This window comes from Centruroides sculpturatus, unplaced genomic scaffold (assembly GCF_000671375.1).
Source record: "Centruroides sculpturatus isolate CEXI.00-Female unplaced genomic scaffold, Cexi_2.0 scaffold328, whole genome shotgun sequence".
Classification (NCBI taxonomy): Eukaryota; Metazoa; Arthropoda; class Arachnida; order Scorpiones; family Buthidae; genus Centruroides; species Centruroides sculpturatus.
Genome location: NW_019384678.1, coordinates 247,556 through 267,072, shown reverse-complemented (window position 1 = coordinate 267,072; position 19,517 = coordinate 247,556). Strand labels below are relative to the sequence as shown.

The window sequence follows — 19,517 nt, the reverse complement described above, 5'->3', positions numbered from 1 at the left end:
AGATGTCTCTGGATTAGTTGACTCGGTTAAACTATTAGATTTAAAATTCTCACCTGATGTATTTGGAGAAACTGTTCTTCTTGTTTCTGTATAGTCAGTTATAAGATTTGTTTCGGATCCAGATGATTTTGCATAGTTAGATAGTTGATTTGAACGATTTGTAGGTGGTCTTCCTCTTTTTGTAGGTGTTTTCTGCAGAGGTCCAGGGTTAGATTCTATGCCAGACATTAGCAATAGTAGCAAAATCAGTTTATAATTAATTATTATAGTGAACAAATAAAAATATTTTATGGAAATTAACAAGAAAAAAATGCCTTTGATGAAGCAGAGAGAAAAAGTCACCAACAGACTTGACGATCGAAGAACCCCCCCTAGAACACCAAAAATATGGAGTTGTTATTCTCTTGTTTAGAAGAATAATTTAATTTACTTTCATTTTTTTTTATAGATTAAGTTGCTCACAAAATATATTATTATATCTTAAATTCTGGGTGAGTCAATTGTTTTCAGTTACAGTTCAATATTAAATGAAAGCTGTATAAATTTAAACTGTAAGACCTTGACTGGACAATGTGAATGGAAGGGACATAAATGTGAGTGTATGAGCTTGGGTTGAAGGATGACTCGTTTTTGCATAATGAAACCATTTATTGAGTTTGAGATGTTCTCATTGGGTACAATATTCGATTAGAAACACAATTTTTACAATAGTTCTGGCATCCAGTTCAACAGGAAATTAGTCATCCACCTGGAAAAGCTCAGAATATAGCAATTTGCAGTAAAGTTTGTCAGATGACTCACAAATAATCTGTCAAGAAGGGACATACAACTCATTTTGAAGAAAGTGTGGTGAAGATGGAAATGTTGATGATAATGGCAAAATCTTGAAATATCCAAAGAAACACACAACAGAGAAAACTAAATTGGCCTACAAAGGAGCATTTGATAGAACTCTTTAATTTAAATGAAAAGACACCCCTTGTCCTTGAGACGTGGACTGTCTTTTTGTTTAAATGATCTAAGAAAATCTAAACAATCCCGTGCCCTTGAGACATGATTTTATAGATTTGGTCCCATGTCTAACATTACAGTTGGTCTTGAATAAGCTTCATGACTCAATTGGCCTTGCATCTGTTTCTAAGTGAAATTAGAGACTATCTCAGTCATGCAAAATCATCAATGTTGATAATTTGACAATGCTAAATTCAATTCCAGTCATAGATGTTTGTTGATCTGGGATCTTCATTATTTTGGATCAGACAATGCAAACCTCTTCCTGACAGTTATTATTTCAAAGTTCAAAGTTACTCATAATTTCTGATTGTAAACAAATTAAAAATATTATTTTATAATATTATTAGAGGAATGGATTTAAGTGAGTGTTTAGACTATGTGCTGGACCTCACAACTGTAAAATTCAGTATTATTTTAAACATGACAGAGGTACTATTAGATTGTGATAGTTTAAACATTTGAACATAGAATGAAATTATGTTTGAATGTTGAAATTGTTCCATTTACATAGTTAATAATGGCTTCAAGAAAGCCAAAAACATTTCTGTAAAGTTTGCCTTAGTCTAGCAGTAGCTTTTATTAATTTATTTTGTTTAATTAGCTTAAAATATGTGCATTTTTGAACATTTCTCTATAGTATATAATACATGGTATCTCCATTTTCTTCTTCTTCTTTATCTTCATCTTTTCCCATGTTTATATTCGGTTGGCATTTCCTTCTCTAATACGTTCTCTCCATTTCTTCCTATCAAGGACTTCTTCCCTTTAAAGTCCCACTGATTCAAGTCTTCCTCCACCTTATCTTTCCAAAGCAGCTTTGGTCTTCCTCTTTTTTTACTACCAGTTTTCCAACTTTCCAACATAATCTTCACTTCTTTGCTCTATGTGTTCAACCATCTCAACCTACATTCTTGCATCTTCCTCTCAAGAGACCCACCTTAACAGAACCTCTAATAAAATCGTTCCTTATTTTATCCTTTCTTTACACTCCACACATCCATCTCAACATGCTCATCTCTGCCACTGCCATCTTTCTTTCTTGGGCTCTTGTAATTGCACATGACTCAGCCCCCTATAACATTGCAGGTCTAACAACCGATTTGTACAATTTGTACAATAAATCTTCCTTCATTTCCCTGTGCCTTTCCATCAGCTGTTTCAATGCAAAGATAGCATCAGTCATACTCCTTCCCAGTAGAAAGCCAAACTGTTTCTCTCCAATCTCAGTTTCCTGCCTAATCCTTCTATCTACAATTTTCTCCCAAATCTTTATAGTATAGGAAAATAACTCTATACCTATGTAGTTTCTGCAATCCTGTACATCCCCTTTCCCTTTAAAGACCAGCACAAGAATATTCTTCCTCCATTTATCTGGAATCTTCTCCTATTGCCAAAGTTTCTTCATAAGGTCCGAGAGAATATCAATCCCCTCTTTACCCAACCCTCTCCAAGCCTCAATCGGAATCTGATCAGCACCTACTGATTTCTCCATCTTCATTTCTCTAAGCACCCTTTTCACTTTTTCTATACTAATATCTTGCAACACTCCTTCATTTGCCTCTGCATCCTTGTATGTAGTTCTGGGGTTTTCTTAGTTCAATAAGTCCCTAAAATACACTTTCCATCTTTTCTTGACCCTTTCATAATCTTGTAATACTACTACTTTATCATCTTTAATCAGTTTAATAGAGGAAAAATCTTTTGATGTCTTATCTCTTGCTTTGGCAATTCTCATCAGCTGCCTTTCTTCACCTTTTCTTTCAAAAACTTTATATGCCTCTTTTAAAGCCTTTGCAATAGCCACCACCTTTTTAATCATTTTATTTGCCAAATGGTAAGTTTCGTTATCTTCAGGCCTTCCCCTCAGATCTCACATTTTCATTGCCTCTTTCTTTTGTTTAACTGCAGATTGTACCTCAGCATTCCACCACCAAAGTTCCTTTCCTTTTGATGACCTCTTCCCCAAAGTTTTTCCCAAAACCTCTTATACTTTCAAAATGCAATTACTATTCAGCAGCCACCATGTTTGCACATCATTCGGGAACTGAATTTCTTTTAGCACTTACCTTAAACTCTTTTTTCAATTTCTCTTCTTTCAATCTCCACCGTTTAATCCTTTGTTCAATCCAGCTAACACAATTCATACAATGGCCCATAAGCAAGTCACAATTCACCAGAAGAACTCTATGTTGTGCAGGAACACTTTCTCCATTTAACACATTACTGTTTCTCATTTCACTAAGATGTCTCCTGTAGCACAAGAAAAAATCAATCTGGCTGGATATACCCCCACTCATATTTGTAATCAGCTGATTCACTTTCTTTTCAAAGTAGGTGTTAACTAATGCAAGGTCAAAAGCCACAGCATGATCGACTAGTCTTTCTCTTTCTCCATTCCTTTCTCCTGTTCTCCACTTCCCAAGAACTCTTCTTTCCACTTTCTTCCTCTTCAGATCACCCCCACAGATTAACATTTCATTCACAGGAACATGCATTATAATGATATCTCAATCTTATAATATAATCAAGACGGATTGATAATGATAATAATAATAATAAGAACAGAGCCCAAACAGTTAGGCGTTGAAAGTTGAAATTTGGTACACAGTTAGCATATGTCAGGAGAACGTACATTAATTTAAGAAGAGATTTTTTGAAATTCCCGCCCCCTGTGGGGATAGGGACAGGATTAAGGTTTACCATGAAAAACTTGGCTTCTATTATACTATTTTAGATGCGAGTTTTTGCGTTTTTGATTGCATTTTAATAGGGTATGCCATGAGAATGCACATTAAGAAGGGATTTTTCGAAATTCCCACCACGGGGGGAGAGAGAGAGAAGGTTAAGGATTACCTCAAAGAACTCGGCTTCTACTGTACTATTTTAGATGTCTTTTTTGCATTTATGTGGGAAATCGAACATATTTTTAGACCCTTCTAAAAATTCTCAATGATATTTAGTGTTTCATCATATATAAAGTTGACACGGGGAGCGCATGCATATAAGTTTGCTTTATTCAAACTCTTTGTCTTAATGTTCAATTTTATGTTCGAATTTATATTTATGAGTGATTCGGGAAGATCCAGCTTATTTTTTAAATTTAGTAAACCTGAAGAAGAACCCAGAAGGGGTTACAAAAACATTTGTTATTCATCATTTAGTGGTACTATGCACCAGTTAGTGGTTGCTGTGAATCTTAATTATCATCATCCTGGTGTGGTAAGCAGATATATAGAAATTTTCTAATTAGTCTTGGAAGAGAGGGACCTAATTCTTGCACTTGGTGAAAATAGGTAAGATCAGCCATAATCTAATAATCTTAATTTTTGATAGCATTACTTTTTGTCTGAGCAACGACAGGCTCATCTGCTAGTATATATAATAACATACACAATACTTTGTATCTCAGTGTATATAAATAAAAATGTAAATGTTCGTTTGTTCAAAATCTTAAATCTCCAAAAGTTCTTAACCGATTGCTTTGAAATTTTGACACAACGTTGTATTTTAATACATGCATATTTTTATATTGTATAGATGTCAAAATTCCCCTCCCTCGCGGGAGAGGGACAAAATTAAGGCTTACCGTGAAGAATTGGTCTTCTATTATTCTGTTCTAGATGCGGTTTTTTGTATTTTTGATTGTTTTAATAGGGTACATCAAGAGAATGTACACTAAGAAGAGATTTTTCAAAATTCCCCACATGGGGAGTGTTATACGTTTATAATAGAAACATTTTGAGCCACAGCAACGCATGGCCAGATCCAGCTAGTCTATATATAAATGGACATGTTTGTGCCTACACATCACTCTGCAGCAGCCAAAACTACACATCGCACATGAATGGTGTTTGTGTGTGGTAGTAGCCTCGAGTCTCCCATTGTGTACTATGGTGGTTGCATCTTGATAGCTGTAAGGGTATGAGAGATATGGGGTTTGAAAGTGGTTGACTTCGAAAATGTGTGACGCTTCAATGAGAATGTTCCAGTTTTTTCTGGAAAGTTCCAGAACGTAGAGGTGAAATTTGGTACACAGTTAGGGTACATCATGAAAACACACACTAAGAAGGGATTTTTCAAAATTCCCCCGCAGGGGGAGAGGGAGAACATTAAGGCTTAACTTGAAGAACGGCTTCTACTGTACCATTTTAGATGTGAATTTTTTTGTTTTTAATTACGTTTAGTCTTCGTTGAGTACTTAGGGGTATTAAATTGATAACATTTCAGACATTGTTATAAATATTTTTTATATATTTCGATTTTTTAACCAAATGTTTGAACCGTTTTAAATTTGAATTCTTTTTTGCATATTGGTTCGATTATAGAACGATTGTAAATGTTCCAGAAAATTTATCAAATTAAAAACAGTTCATTTGATTCTCGGCAATTCTCATCATTCTCTGTGGTTGGTGTTAAATAACAATTACTATGGTTGTTGAAATATTGAATGTAAATAGGGTTTGCTTGCAAAATCCACACGAGCGAAGCCACGGGTAACAGCTAGTATATTATAAAAATTTACTTCAGTGTTGGTTTTCCTGTTTAAAGTAAAGCTAAACAATTTTGTAAAATATCAATTTCTAAACTAATAATAAATTCTAATTTTTTTTTTACATTAAACAAAATAAATTTAATATAATGGAGAAAGATGTAGTGTTGTTCTTATTTTTAACCAAACAAATTTTGTTTATTAAAATCAAATGATTGCCAGATTACATTGGACTATATTACTGCTATTATTAATAATTAAATGCTCAGTTGGCTCCAGTTGGCATCATAAGTAATCAGTAAGGTTATATCTAAATTACAAGTTATGGAAACAAAGATCAGATAGAGGTGTTGGTAGTGTAACTGGCAACTTATCCATATATTAAGCAGCAGTTGCAGGTTACAGTACCACTCTGAACCGATTCTTTTCTTCTAGAAACTTCTAAATTAATTAATAATATCTAATTATCAAATTTAATACAAGACAGCATCTTATCCGTCTACCTTTAGTCCAAATTATATAATATTTATATACTTAATTAACTACATTATAGTCAAATTAAAACTCCAGCAGTATTGTCTGCTTTTTACTACATGATGGGCTTGGTTTTATATGAAATAATTATTATAACTGATTCAAGTAACTGTTAATTCATTTATTACTTAATTAGTTATATAATTAAAATTAAATACTATTAGCTTAAATAACACCTTAAATACTCTTTTCAGCAAGACTTCAATTTATTTAAATGAATATTTTCGACCTCTTTTCATAGGTGTGCGTCAGGTTTAACAAAAAGATTCAAATTTTAAAAATTTTGCAAAATTTTTAGTATTTTAAACAATTTGAAAAAATAAAGCATTTTTAAGATATTAAAATAAATAGGGCTTGATAGATTTAGCTATCAAAATTTAATATTTCTNCTTTATTTCAACTTTTTTTTGCTAATTATGTATTCGCTTGAACTTCGTTAAAACCTTAACTGTACCCCGAACAACAACCGAAGTTGTAGGAAGAAATTCGCGTATTTTACCGATCTAGGTATCCCCCCTTTTCCAAATTTTAATATCGACTCAAAATAATTTAAGAAGACAAATTACAATAAAATGGTTTATTATTCAACCTTCAGAAATTTCACAACGTGCCAAGGCAGAGAGGAAGGAGCAATTAAATAATTAAAATTGTAAAGGATTAAAAATATATATATAAAAATGGAGAATATTGCGCTTCTGACAATTGCTGTGAGTGTGTGAGTTAAATTTGGAGAATGCGTGCTTCTTGCGTGGACAACTGTATGTGGCCAGCTCACGCTTCGGAAAACCTTCTGATTTATTCGTGTATGCAAAAGACGGAAAAACAAAAAATATCGTGTATCCACAAGCACTCCAATAAATAAATAGAACTGAAACGACACGTTGAAATGTTTTTCCGATGAAAATGAATAATAATAATAAGTTTCAATAAAAATAATAAAATGTAAATTGAATTTTATCATAACAAGTTTGCTTGAATTTCGTTTCTTCTGAGATCGCAGCAATGCGCGACGGGTAAGCTAGTTTACTATAAATATTGGGCTTATGTATGTTTAAAGTTTGTTTATTATGATAATTTCAATTGAATAATAAAATTTTACTTAGATAATAAAAATTATTAATTTTATGGTTAACTAGTTACAAAATTTTGTAATTTAACTAATGTAGTAGTTTGGAAAAAGTAGAACAACAATATTGGTAGATAAAGTTTTTGCACCTGTAGAAGGATATATTGAAATTTCTGTGATGCTGATTTGAATTAAGGCAGAGAAAGCTGTCTAGATGGAAATTACATAAAAATTTTCCAATTTTATTTAACAAAAAAAATGATAGAATATTTTTAATGTAAAATAGAAATGTCAGGGATTCTTCATTAGATAATGTGATGCTTAATTAGAATTTTTAAATCATAAATTTTAATATGATTAAATATTTTTACTTTTTTTTAGTGATAGAAAATATTGTTAACACAGTCGAAGATAAAGAAATGGCAACAGAAGGTAATTATGGAATAAATATAATAATCATACTTAATTATTCATTAATTTATAAGCAAGCATTATTATGAGGGGTATCAAAAAAAGAATAAGATGGCAACTTTAGTGAAGTAATGATGCGATGTTTGTTAAAATGTCCATTGTAATTAAAAAGTCTTCTGATTTGGTGTGGTGAAAAATGTTGATTACTGATTATCTTTTCAACAAAAAGTTGTGTGAAGGTGATATTATATCCACTTTTGACTCTGTTTGTAATGGCTACAATAAGAGAAGAATAGTATGCTGAGTTAAAATTCTGTTATTGCCTTAAGAAAACAGTCACTGAATCATACAAAATGTTGAAGGAGGCACTTAATGAAAATGTTTCATTATTTGCAACAGCATTTAGGTGGTTTAAAGAGTTGATATGAAATTTCAACAGAGGACAGTAGGATGACTATCATTGGATGGAATTTTCATTTTTAACTATTTTAGCAAAGACTTCCAACATCATTTCAGTGCAAAATTATAGATTAATAATCAGTCTAATAAAATACAATGTCATTGTCAATGTTTGCAGTACGTAAACAATTTGTACCTTGTATTGCCATCATATTTTTATTTAAACATATTTTGTGATTTGTTTGGCTGAAATTATTAAACTGATGGTTTGTTCATAGCAATAAACAGAGAAACAAATATTGTAACTTGTATTTAGAACTTGGAAACAAACGAAACTAAATATATAGAATGGTATGCTTTAGACTGGTGACCATCAATTTTTTTATATATAATTCTTTTTGTTGCTTATTTTCTTCTGTATAACAATTTATAATTATATGTACTTGATTTTTGTTCATATAAGAACCTCTATATCAAAATTGGGACATTTGAAGTTTTTGATATTTGTAACTGCATCCTCTTAGGTATTCCCTAACTAGACTGTAGTTTTTTAAAATGGAACTTTGGAATAAGTAACTTATATTCTATAAGACAAGAAATATAGTAAATTAAAATTTTTATTTCAAGATTTAAAAAATTAGTTTTGTTTTGAATATATAGTTATCTATTGTGAGCTTATGCAAAGAGGCATCACTTAGATCAGCGATTCCCAACCTGTGGTACACGTACCCCTAGGGGTACGCGATAGGTTGTTTAGGGGTACAGAAAAAAGTTAGTTATTATGGCAGAAAAAATAATATATTATGTATCACAAACTAATAGTATTAAAAAATTATTAGGTAAAATATGTTCCTTGCAACAATCACAACTTCATTATACATTTTTTCTTTTAGGTTTTTTTTCTTTAATTTAAAGTTACAATATGTAAAATTAACAATACGGTTACTCACTAAATTTCTTAAATGAGGGGTACAATCTAGAGATATGACATGTCAAGGGGTACAATCTAGAAATATGACATGTCACGGGGTACGCTAATGAAAAAAGGTTGGGAACCACTGACTTAGATCAATTGAATGAAGTTTAGTGGCTTCTTTATCTACAGTAGTACCTCAGGATATGAACGCTCCAGCATACGAAATTTTCAGGATACGACATGAAATTCGAACATATTTTTGCTCCACAGTACAAACAAAAACTCACCATACGAAGTTACATTAGTTTGCAGTGCCATTTTTTATTCACTTCTGTTCATCAGTCTCAGTCTGTGTGTTTGCTTCATCATGGAAGGATCTCGCTCGATGAAGGAAATCTTGAGGTATTATCAGAAAGTGACTGATTTTATTGAAAAGAAACATCCTGAAAAAGTTCACACTGGCTGTATTGCTGCTCAGAGTAATTTGCCTAAGTCATTTTAGAAACATTTTAAAAGGTAGGCAAAGCCAAACCTCTTTGTATAGATATTTTACCAAGCAACCTCTATCTAGTGAAAATTCTGGTGGAAGTGAAGGAAAGAAAGCAAAAAGCAGTGAATAAAAAATTAAAAAACAAAATATAAAACAGAAAAGTTAAAAAATTAGTGTTAAATTATTTTTAAGCTATTGTTACATTATGTTATGTAAGTTAAGTTTTAGTATCATTTCCCTTCTCTCTCTCCTCGCCACCAGTTTACATCTCCACTGTTGTCTATCCTCAAAAGTAAAGTGCCAATAAAACTACATTTTTTTAATCAATTATTATTCTATTACGGTTATTTATACATTTACAACTACAAAACACATTTTTCAGTGTTTTCCTTACTAAAGTTATTTTTTTTCAATGTACTACTTAGCTTTAATTTGAGTGTGTTTTTCGTGTTGGAACAGATTATTTGATTTTACATGTAATCGTATGGGGAAAAATGGTTCACCTTAAGACATTTTCATGATACGATCTCAGTTTAGGAACGGATTAATTTCGTATCCTGAGGTACTACTGTATATCTATTTTAAAGATATTTCTGACATGATCAGATATATTGGACATAAAGTGTTAACAGATCTTTGGTTAAATAAAGATGCTTAAAAGAAAGTATTAAATTAATACATATACTATATCTAAAACATTTTAAATGTTAAACTTAAGTTTTAATTTTTATTCATAATATTTTCAGTTAAATAAGTCTTACATATTTTTATATATGAATACGTTCATATTTGAACTTTTTAAAAAATCATTAATTATCTGAGGTTTTTTAATCAATAAGTGCTTAGACTAAATTTGGTCTGTGCTATTATTTTATTCAATTTTTAAAATATTTTAAAAAATATGATTTGTCTTCCTGTAATTTTTTTAGTAATAAAAAAATAATGCTTATTATAATTAATTATGAAAGAAATATGTATTTATAAATATATTGAAGATTTTAAAAATAGAATGTAATTTGTACTTTTTTTATTCAGTGTTAGAAAACATCGTTAAGTCAGTGGATGATTGTGTGACATCGTCTGAAGGTAATTTCAAACTTAACGCAATGTTAGAAGATTTTTTAATTTAATTTGGTTAATTATTAAATGTTTTGTAGTGCATATTAGCTTTAGTAAAAAATTTTTATATGACACATGATTTTTCAGTGGTAGAAAGTGTTATCAGTTCAGTTGAAAATGAAGTAATGGCTGCCAAAAGTAATTTTGAATTAAGTTCATTTGTAAAATTTCTGAATTAAATATTATTTTTAATTATATTTTAGAAATTAATTGATAAAATTATAAGTTAAGATAAAGAAAATTAAATTACATTTGAATCTTTAATTAAATCTTTCTAGCATTAGAAAATATAATTACTTCAGTAGAGGATCAAGTTACAACAGCAACAGGTCAGTTTTCAAGATTTGTATATATATTTTTAAAATTATTTATAATTTAATAAATAATTTAAAACTTTTTAATAAATAAAATTAAATAAATATTATTATTGATAAATTAAATTACAAGAATACATTAAAAAAGTCTGTAAGAAGCCAAATGATTGCTGGATTGTAATGGTAAAAAATGATAGTAATAAAGTAGCCAGATTAAATCAGGCTACTTTATCGCTATTATTTTAAATTAAATTTGAAATAATTTAGTACTAGAGGTCAGTGTTAGGAGCCCTCTCTTATTAAATTTAATAATTATAATTAAGATTAATTTTTTTGAAGACAATGTCCTTTCCAAAAAAATAGGAACCACCATTTATTAACTTTGTGTTCCAGACATTACACTTTTGGTGACTGACCTTTTTTTTTAGGCTACTGGCCGCCAAACAGTTCTTTAAAAAAACACAAAAATATCCAATTAAAAATATAAACGTTTTTAAAAAATAGGAACTGGTCTAGGAGATATACTAGGTGCACTAGGAGATACACTTTAAGCCTACAGTCGTCAGACGAGAATGAAAAATGACATGTTAACATTGTTTTCATGAAGTGCCAGGTTGGTGTTGTTCCCACTAAAGGGTGTATGATACTCTCATGGATATTAGTAAAATGATCGTACAAATTAGTGAGAGGCTAGAATTGAGAGAAACTTCATTTGAACTTTATAAGAAAAAGTAAGGCCAGTTATGATGAAAAGGATGTACTCAATATTGACTGTGTAGTTTTCTTTTGTTTTAAATATGTCTGTATGTAATAAAAAACTGCTCATCACTATCTATGAGATCCATGCTGACATAAATGCATCTGAAATGAAACCGATTACTGAAGCACTCCTTGAAAAATATTGCTCATCTAACAACTGCTTTTCTGTCTGTGCATTTTCATGCTCATCTGACATTAGCCTAAATGTGAAAAATGTGAAACTATTAAACATTAATTTCATAAACACTTAAGCAGATTCATTTACATTTTTTTTTTTTTTTTTTAATTATGTTTATAATTTGTCAACAAATTCTACATTTTTCTTTAATATTCAGTTATGAATTAAATAAATATATTGCATTAAACTATAATTTAAATCTAATTATAGTTTAATTTTGGGCTCTTAATTAATAAGAATTTCTTTTAGTTTTAGAAAATGTGATGAGTTCTGTTGAAAATAAAGTAACATCTTCTGAAGGTAAATCTATTTTAAATCATAGTAAATTAATTTATATTAATTATAGAAACAATATTTTGTTTATCATCATCATTTGTTTAATACCTTTCTAGATATTCATAATTAAATAAAGAAACAGATTGTATTGTTTTTATCAAAAAATAAATTTTATTAACAATTGTTTTAAATTAATTTTTTATATTTGAAGACTAAACAAAATTTTCTGAAGTATTTAAAGATTCAATTACAATGACAAAGTATACTTTCATAAAGCTCTTACATAAAATATTTAATTTCTAACAGAATTTGTCTGTAAGTTTTTGCTTTATCATTTTACTTTTACAGTTTACAAATTGTTTATATTTTTTCAAACTTATTAGTTTAAATGTACCATATTTTTGTGGTATGACTCACATAAAAACTGGTTTGTTTTTTTAATGCACCTTCTAGAAAGTGATCTATAACCTCACTTAAACCAGCATGTCGGCATTTCCCAGGATAAACCGGCATGCCAGTTTTTACCATATGGAAATATCTGATAGATTGACATCCAATATAGATTAATGAAAATACAATATTAACATAAAACACTTGCTGCATAAGATACTTTGGTTTGAAATCATCTTCAAATAGTTGATTAGTCGATACAAATTCAGTTTATTAAACCTTTAGGGTAAATCATGTCTTTAGATGAATTCTGTTATATTTAATGTCCTAATTATTGATAATTTTTTTCTATTGAGTGCTTTCTAAACTCGTCTTCACTAGATTTTGCAGTAAATGGATTCTCAGGAAATATGAACATTTTATAGATTTTAAATATATATTCTTTACAGCTACTTAGAAATTCAATGCTGAATAATGTATATTCTTTGAAGCTGTGTGCTCTGGAATACATATTGAAAGAGTATATGACAAATACAAAAAAAACAGTGTGTGAAATTTTTTATTTTTGTAATTTGAAAAATATAATTACATGAACAAAATTTTTGATTATTAAATATTATTAAATTAAACATTCTTTAAAGGTGGTTTGCTGTTTATTTGCATTTACTTAATTCCAAGAAGAACAAAGGAAAAGTATTAGCATAAAATCTCTTCTCTAGTAAATCAGTAAACTTAACAATAGCTAAACAAATAGATTTTATTGAGATATTTTTAAACACTCTTTCCTTCTTCAGAGAATCATTAAATATAAACAGTCATTAAGGTCCAGAAAGCTTTATGCCATAATGAATAGATAGCTTAATTCAGATAGTCATTTGCTGATTTTCTTTTCTTTATAGAGCTTAAAGGTAACACGTTAGAATAAATTTGAATAATTTACTACAACAAAGATCAAAATCTTTTGAATCAAGCATCTCAAGTAAACACCTGTTTGATTAAACAGAGTTTTTGCTTTTTTTGAAAGATTAAAGTTAAGTTAAATACTTTAACTTAATTTTTTACATTTGTTTATTCTAAATACTATTTTGTTCTAAAGGAATAAAGCCATTAATTTTAGTTTGAAAAGTTTGTTCGTAAGGTTTATTTGTGTTTATATCTGCCTGAGGACGACATCTTATAATATGTTGAAAGCGCTAAGGAATAAACTGATATTTATACATATTTAACACGTTTTGTGATAGTTTCTTCTCTTTTTTAAGTAAAAGATTGGCATGATGTCCAATATCGATTTTGATTAGTTACATCATATTTCACTTCAAAATTTCTAAGTGTTTTACTATTTAAATGATTTTGTAATAATTTGAATAAATGAAAATTGGAAAGTGTTAAACCAAGAATAAATAGGGTAGGTAATCTAAAGTTTACTGGTTCAATTGTTTTATTTTTTTAAGTTATGTTTTCAAATTGGTGTGTGAGTATGCACTATTTTTCTGAAAGACAATTTACTTCTGGTTGACTAGATGTGGGTATTTTTATGTAAGACATTTGTTTATTTGGTCCAATTTCCAATAATAAACATCAGACTTTATGATTTTAGTAGGCTGTAAAAGCTTATAATTAATGATGCAACAAATAGTATATTCGGCCAGGAGCGTGGCCGAATAGCCGAATATTCAGCCAAACTATTTGGCTTGATTAATGCATGTACAAAAATTGGTGCACAAACCACATTATGGCAAGGATCATGCACCCTGCTGTCTATTGGCCCACTGTCACTATGCTTTGCCAATCATGTTAATTCTTGACAGTTGTAGTTGTGAGAGTCGAACTTAGTGGAATAAATTGATTAAATATTTTTTTAATTGAGAGAGAAAAGTTTAGAGAAATAAACAACAAACCGATATTTAAAAAGAACATAAAACTTTTTTCCCACGAACTTAATTCCGTGTTGAGGATGATACATCCAATGTGTCACCCAGAATCTACGAAAAGACGAAAGAAAACAACTATTGGATGGAGGCAGTGGGAAAAACCCAAAGATGACCCCTTTTATAAAAAGGAGGGGTTGATGCGTAAGAGTCAGTCTCTGGAGTTTGGTGTGAACTGTGGATTTACGTGAACGAATTAGTCGCTACCCGGAACTATTCTAATCGCCGCCATTCGGGAGAATCACCGCCTAAAGAAATATCAATGTTCGAAAGAACTTTGTGCCAATATTAACATTCGAAAGAACTTTGTTCCACACAGAGACTCGAGGACTAAACGACTATTTGCCAACTTATATCAAGGTATTTATCCTCGCGCGAATTTAATGTGAACTCTCTCTCATAAATACAGGTAATCGGGAAAGAAGTAGATATGTTAACTGAATTAATTGTATATAGCTTAAAGAGAACAATAAACGGGCATTATGCATAGATTATGTAGAGTGAAATTCCTTTGATTCTCTCTTTACGCCTCCATCTCGGAACTAAGAGTCCACATACGCGAAATTCGAACGTAACGGTCTCTGTGTCTACCCAGAAGACACAGTGGTGTCACTCCTGATAAATTTGTCATTGCCGTCTTCGCCGACGCAATGTCGACCCTTCGGTCCTGTGGTGCCGAAGCATAGAGGGGGGGCCCTTCGGCATTGTCACATAGTGGACAGACATGATCATATGGTAGTATGTGATAAGTGATGATATCAAATGTGGATAACAATGAAATGACCTACATTGAAAAAGAACAGAGGACTGCGAAGTGAAAATGTGAAAATAAAAAAATATGAAATTGAGTTGATAACATAATCAAACAAGTCGAGGCAGCTTATTGGTGCAAAATTTGCAACCGTCAATGCCAAATAATTGTTCTCATAGACTTTGGAAAGCTAAATGCTTGTAATGAAAGTCACTTAGGGTATGTTCGTAAAGTCAAATGAGTTAAATGAGAATGACATCATCATTATTCTTATTTCGTTACAATTTTCGAATGATTCATTTACAACTTAATGGCTGTTTCTAAAATCAAAGATATGAATATTGCTATCTGAAATATTCTTTGGGTGGACAGTTATTTTTATTTTTTCACATTTTAATTTACAGTTTAAACATTTGAGTAGATTTAGAAATATTGATATCGTCGGGCACCATTTTCTTAATGAAGTGAACTAACTCTTTTCTTTGTGAACTTCGTTAGAGTTTCGTTCAAAACGTCATCATTGCAGAGCATGCACACTGAGCAACGCTACTACTTTTAGAATGATTTGTTACTAACGTGTTTAACTCGTTCAACTTTGCGAGCGTACCCTTAGCGTGCACAGGTTAAAAAGCCTGGGACTGTTCAGGCTACCAAGCTATCTGGAATCTGTGAAATCATAACTGTGACTTATACCAACATCCTATCTGTCTCTTATCTTCGTTATCACCAGTCTATGAGTCACATAATTGTAAGATGGGAAATCTACAACGGAAAAGTGATGAATCGAATGTATCATGTGCACACATTATGATTTATGCATAGGCATATGTTCTTTTACATACGAGTATAAAGATGACTAAACTACATAATAAGTAGACAGTGGTGATATTCAAAATATTTAACAAAGGGTTCACTAACAGAAAATTTTTCCTTAACAATTTTTTTTTCGCTTAAATGGTGCATTAGCAACATTAGTGCTAAAACTGACCTTAAGATGCCCATATAAATAAAAAAAAGATGCGTTCACAAAATTAAGTCAGTTAAAATTTAACATTGTTTATGCTAGAACTATATTTTTTAATATAAATAATAAAAAAGAGTGTTCAAAATGGTTTATTTTGTACATATTTTATTACGACACGTGTCCTGCAGCCATTTTGTATTTTCTCGCACGCGTGGGATTGTGGGATTTGTCTTATGACTGGATCTAGTTTCAAGAACTCTCTTGAGTCGATCGCGATTGAACCTCGTTTCAGTCAAGATTGAAACGGTCGATGGAGGTTGCACCAGGCAAACAGGGTATAAGGCTCTAGTTTAGTAGTGTTAAACAGTATAATACGTATATTTTAATATATTTTTTAAAAGAAACAAAACCACTGAGAAATGTTACGTGTGTTTAACAATGGGTTCGGAAAACTTTGAAAATGTTAATAATGGGTTCGGCCGAACCTGTGCAAACCCACTGAATATCACCACTGTAAGTAGGTAGTTTTCATTTGATTTGTTACCTGTTTTTGATCTCTTAAAAAATATAACTTAGTTATATTACTTTTCCTTTGATATTTTACATAAATAAGCAAAAAAATTGCACTTTCTTGAACTTGAAATGTATGTTCGGTTAATAAATCATTAATAAAAGTTACCAAAATGATTAATTTACTGTGTTTTTGTTATTTCTTACTCCTGTTTTTAGATATTTGGTATTTGGACGAATACCAAATAGTAATCAAATATTCGTTGCATCATTACTTATAATAAATTACACAATTTATATCCCACCATATAGAAAGCTGTATAAATTTTGGAATGTAGAGCTCTTTTTGAACTGCAAGATGTCTCAATTTGCACTGTTGTTTTTCTAATAATATAGTAGAGTGTCATTTATCTGAATCAATTGGGGACTGAGGTTGTTCAGATAACTTATTTTTCGGATAACCGATTATGTACGAAAAAATATATTAACCTATCCCGTGTTGAAATTTTTCGCCGTTGCGTGTCGCTTTGCGTTGAATTTTCGTTGATGTTAAGCCTAATGTGAACTTTTTAAAATAATAATTGTGGCTATTGTATCATTAAAAATGATTTCTTTATGTTTTACAAATGAAATAAATACATTGAAAAATATAAAAGCAAATAAAAATTATACTTTAGATCGACTGGAATTCTTTCGGATAAACGACGCTCTACTGTAATATCACAAAATATTGTCTTCACTATTTGTATATTCAATATTGTAATTCAATATTTGTATGGCAGTGGTCAAAAATTATAAAGCATAATATGCAGTACTGTATATTCATCTTATCTATTGGCATTTATTATTGATTTTATCTAAATAAACTGTTAAAAATAAAACTTAAAATAAATGTTTAATAATAATATGCTATTATACAGTGATGATGTGTAAAATGTAATGATAACTTTAATTAATTTAAATCACATTTCTGATCCTGTAGAAAAATTTTTCTGAAGAATGCAAAAACCTCCAGTTAAATTTAATACAAATTATACTAATTCTTAATAAACTAAGTGAATAAATTAATATTAGGTTATTTTTTAATTCAAATTCAAAAACGAAACAATAACTTTGAGTTTCAGAATTTTTGAGTATGATTGTAACATATCTATTCCTTAGACTTTATTTATTATCAAATGTTATCATTATTATGGTGGTGTTGGTGGAGTGTATCCTCCTCAACTTATAATATATAGTGATACCTAATGCTATGCCAGACTGATTAAGTTATGTGCTATTTGTGTATATGTCATGTATTTTCAGTCAACTAGTTTTAGAGTTTTTCGGGTTTTACTGCATTGCAGTATTTTTGGTTTTCCAGGTTTTTCTGAGTTGTTCTTCAGCCTTTTCAGGCTGAAGAACAACTCTAGGCAGCTGAAACTGGCCTTACTAGGCCAGTTTCAGCTGCCTAGCCATTTTCATAGCTTTTTCAGTGTTAGTTAGTATTTTAGCATTTTCATGGTTTCTGTTTTTAGTAGTTAGTTTTCCCTTTGTAATTTGTTCCTGTGGTAGGTGCTTTGTTCCTCCTGTTAGTTTTGAGTTTTTCAGTTTATACTATTTTGCAGTATTTTGGTTTTCAGTTCTCACATTCTTTTCCTTGGTTTAAATTATTAGTTTTAAGGTAGTTTGAGAGTTTTTCTAGATGGTGTGTCCATCTAGTTCTGGAAACACTGGGGCCTGGAGCCCATGCTCGGACATCTCGTCGGTCCATAAAAACCTTGGGAGTTTTATGGACATTATTTTGGGAAACTGTCTAGAAGACTGCAGCACAGCTGTTTGGAAAGAATACAGGATTAAAATTCTCAAAGCTGCCAATGATATTTTTGTACTTGTGGATGAGACTATCCTTGATTTGGTTCATTGCTCCAACAACAATGTTGATATGTTGAACAGCTTAATTAGCGAAGCAGTTCTTAAATCCTTAGCCGACAGTATCAGTCAAATTCAACAGGAGGTTTCAGAGAAGGTCGGCTCTCTTATAGACAGCAAAGTTAACAAAATTCTGGACACTGCAAAAAACATCATTCCAACTAGTTTACCAATCTCCTACATTGGTGTTGCTGCAATGGCTAACACAACAAACATCAAAATTATCCAGGAAATAATCCAAAAACATACACAGTGCTGGCACACATGCAGTTATCGTTTTTCCAAAAGCAAACATCAATATCTATCAGGATGATATAAGAGAAAACCTCACTACGAACAGTTAGCCAGTTAGGGATTTCAGTTAAAGTACTCAGAAAAATTAAGAATAACAAAGTTTGCATTCAGTTAAACGCAAAGAGTGATAGCAACAAAATGGTGGCTGCCATAAACTCAGTAAAAAGATTAACGGATAGGTTAGAAATCGGATACTCGGCAGTTAAACAACCCAGGGTTATCCCCTGTTAAATGTCCCAGGTGACGCTGTCACTAGCAGCTTCATTGAGGAACTACACATCCAGAACACTGTAATAAATACTACACACATTCCAGGAATTTCAAGACTCTTGCAGTATTCTAACCAAAATAAACCTCAACACGACAGACACATCTAGATTACACATTGTCCTTCAGGTAACTCCTAGTATCAGAAACATGCTAATTCAACAGCAGTATGTTAGTGCGCAATGGGCAACGATAGCTCTAGATGACTACATCCCTCTCACACACTGCTACAAATGCTGTGGTTATGGCCATCTACCTAATAAATGTACAGAAAAACAACACTGTAGTTACTGCATGGGCAACCACAGCTACAAGGTTTGCTATGGCCACAGTCAGGAACCATGCTGCGTTAATTGTGCAAAGGCCAATAATACTCTATCATAAGGGAGCAAACATAAGACTGCGCATAACACATTCTTTCTCAACAGTGCCCCATAACCGAATGCATGAAAACAAAAGCTGCCAGTAGGGTCAGCTATGAATAATACACCATATACAATATGAAAACAGGCAGCTATAAACTCTTAGAGATTAATG

At 30.9% G+C, this 19,517-nt stretch overlaps 1 protein-coding gene across 1 annotated transcript in view; it reads left to right on the top strand.

Moving 5' to 3' along the window:
• Positions 1 to 19,517, top strand: part of LOC111626899 (nuclease SbcCD subunit C-like) — a 159,150-nt gene that overhangs the window by 104,136 nt on the left and 35,497 nt on the right. Inside the window, exons 22-26 of the mRNA XM_023370419.1 lie at positions 7,485 to 7,535; positions 10,355 to 10,405; positions 10,526 to 10,576; positions 10,717 to 10,767; positions 11,939 to 11,989. Coding sequence (XP_023226187.1) covers positions 7,485 to 7,535; positions 10,355 to 10,405; positions 10,526 to 10,576; positions 10,717 to 10,767; positions 11,939 to 11,989 — 255 coding nt within the window. The remainder of the gene's footprint in view (positions 1 to 7,484; positions 7,536 to 10,354; positions 10,406 to 10,525; positions 10,577 to 10,716; positions 10,768 to 11,938; positions 11,990 to 19,517) is intronic.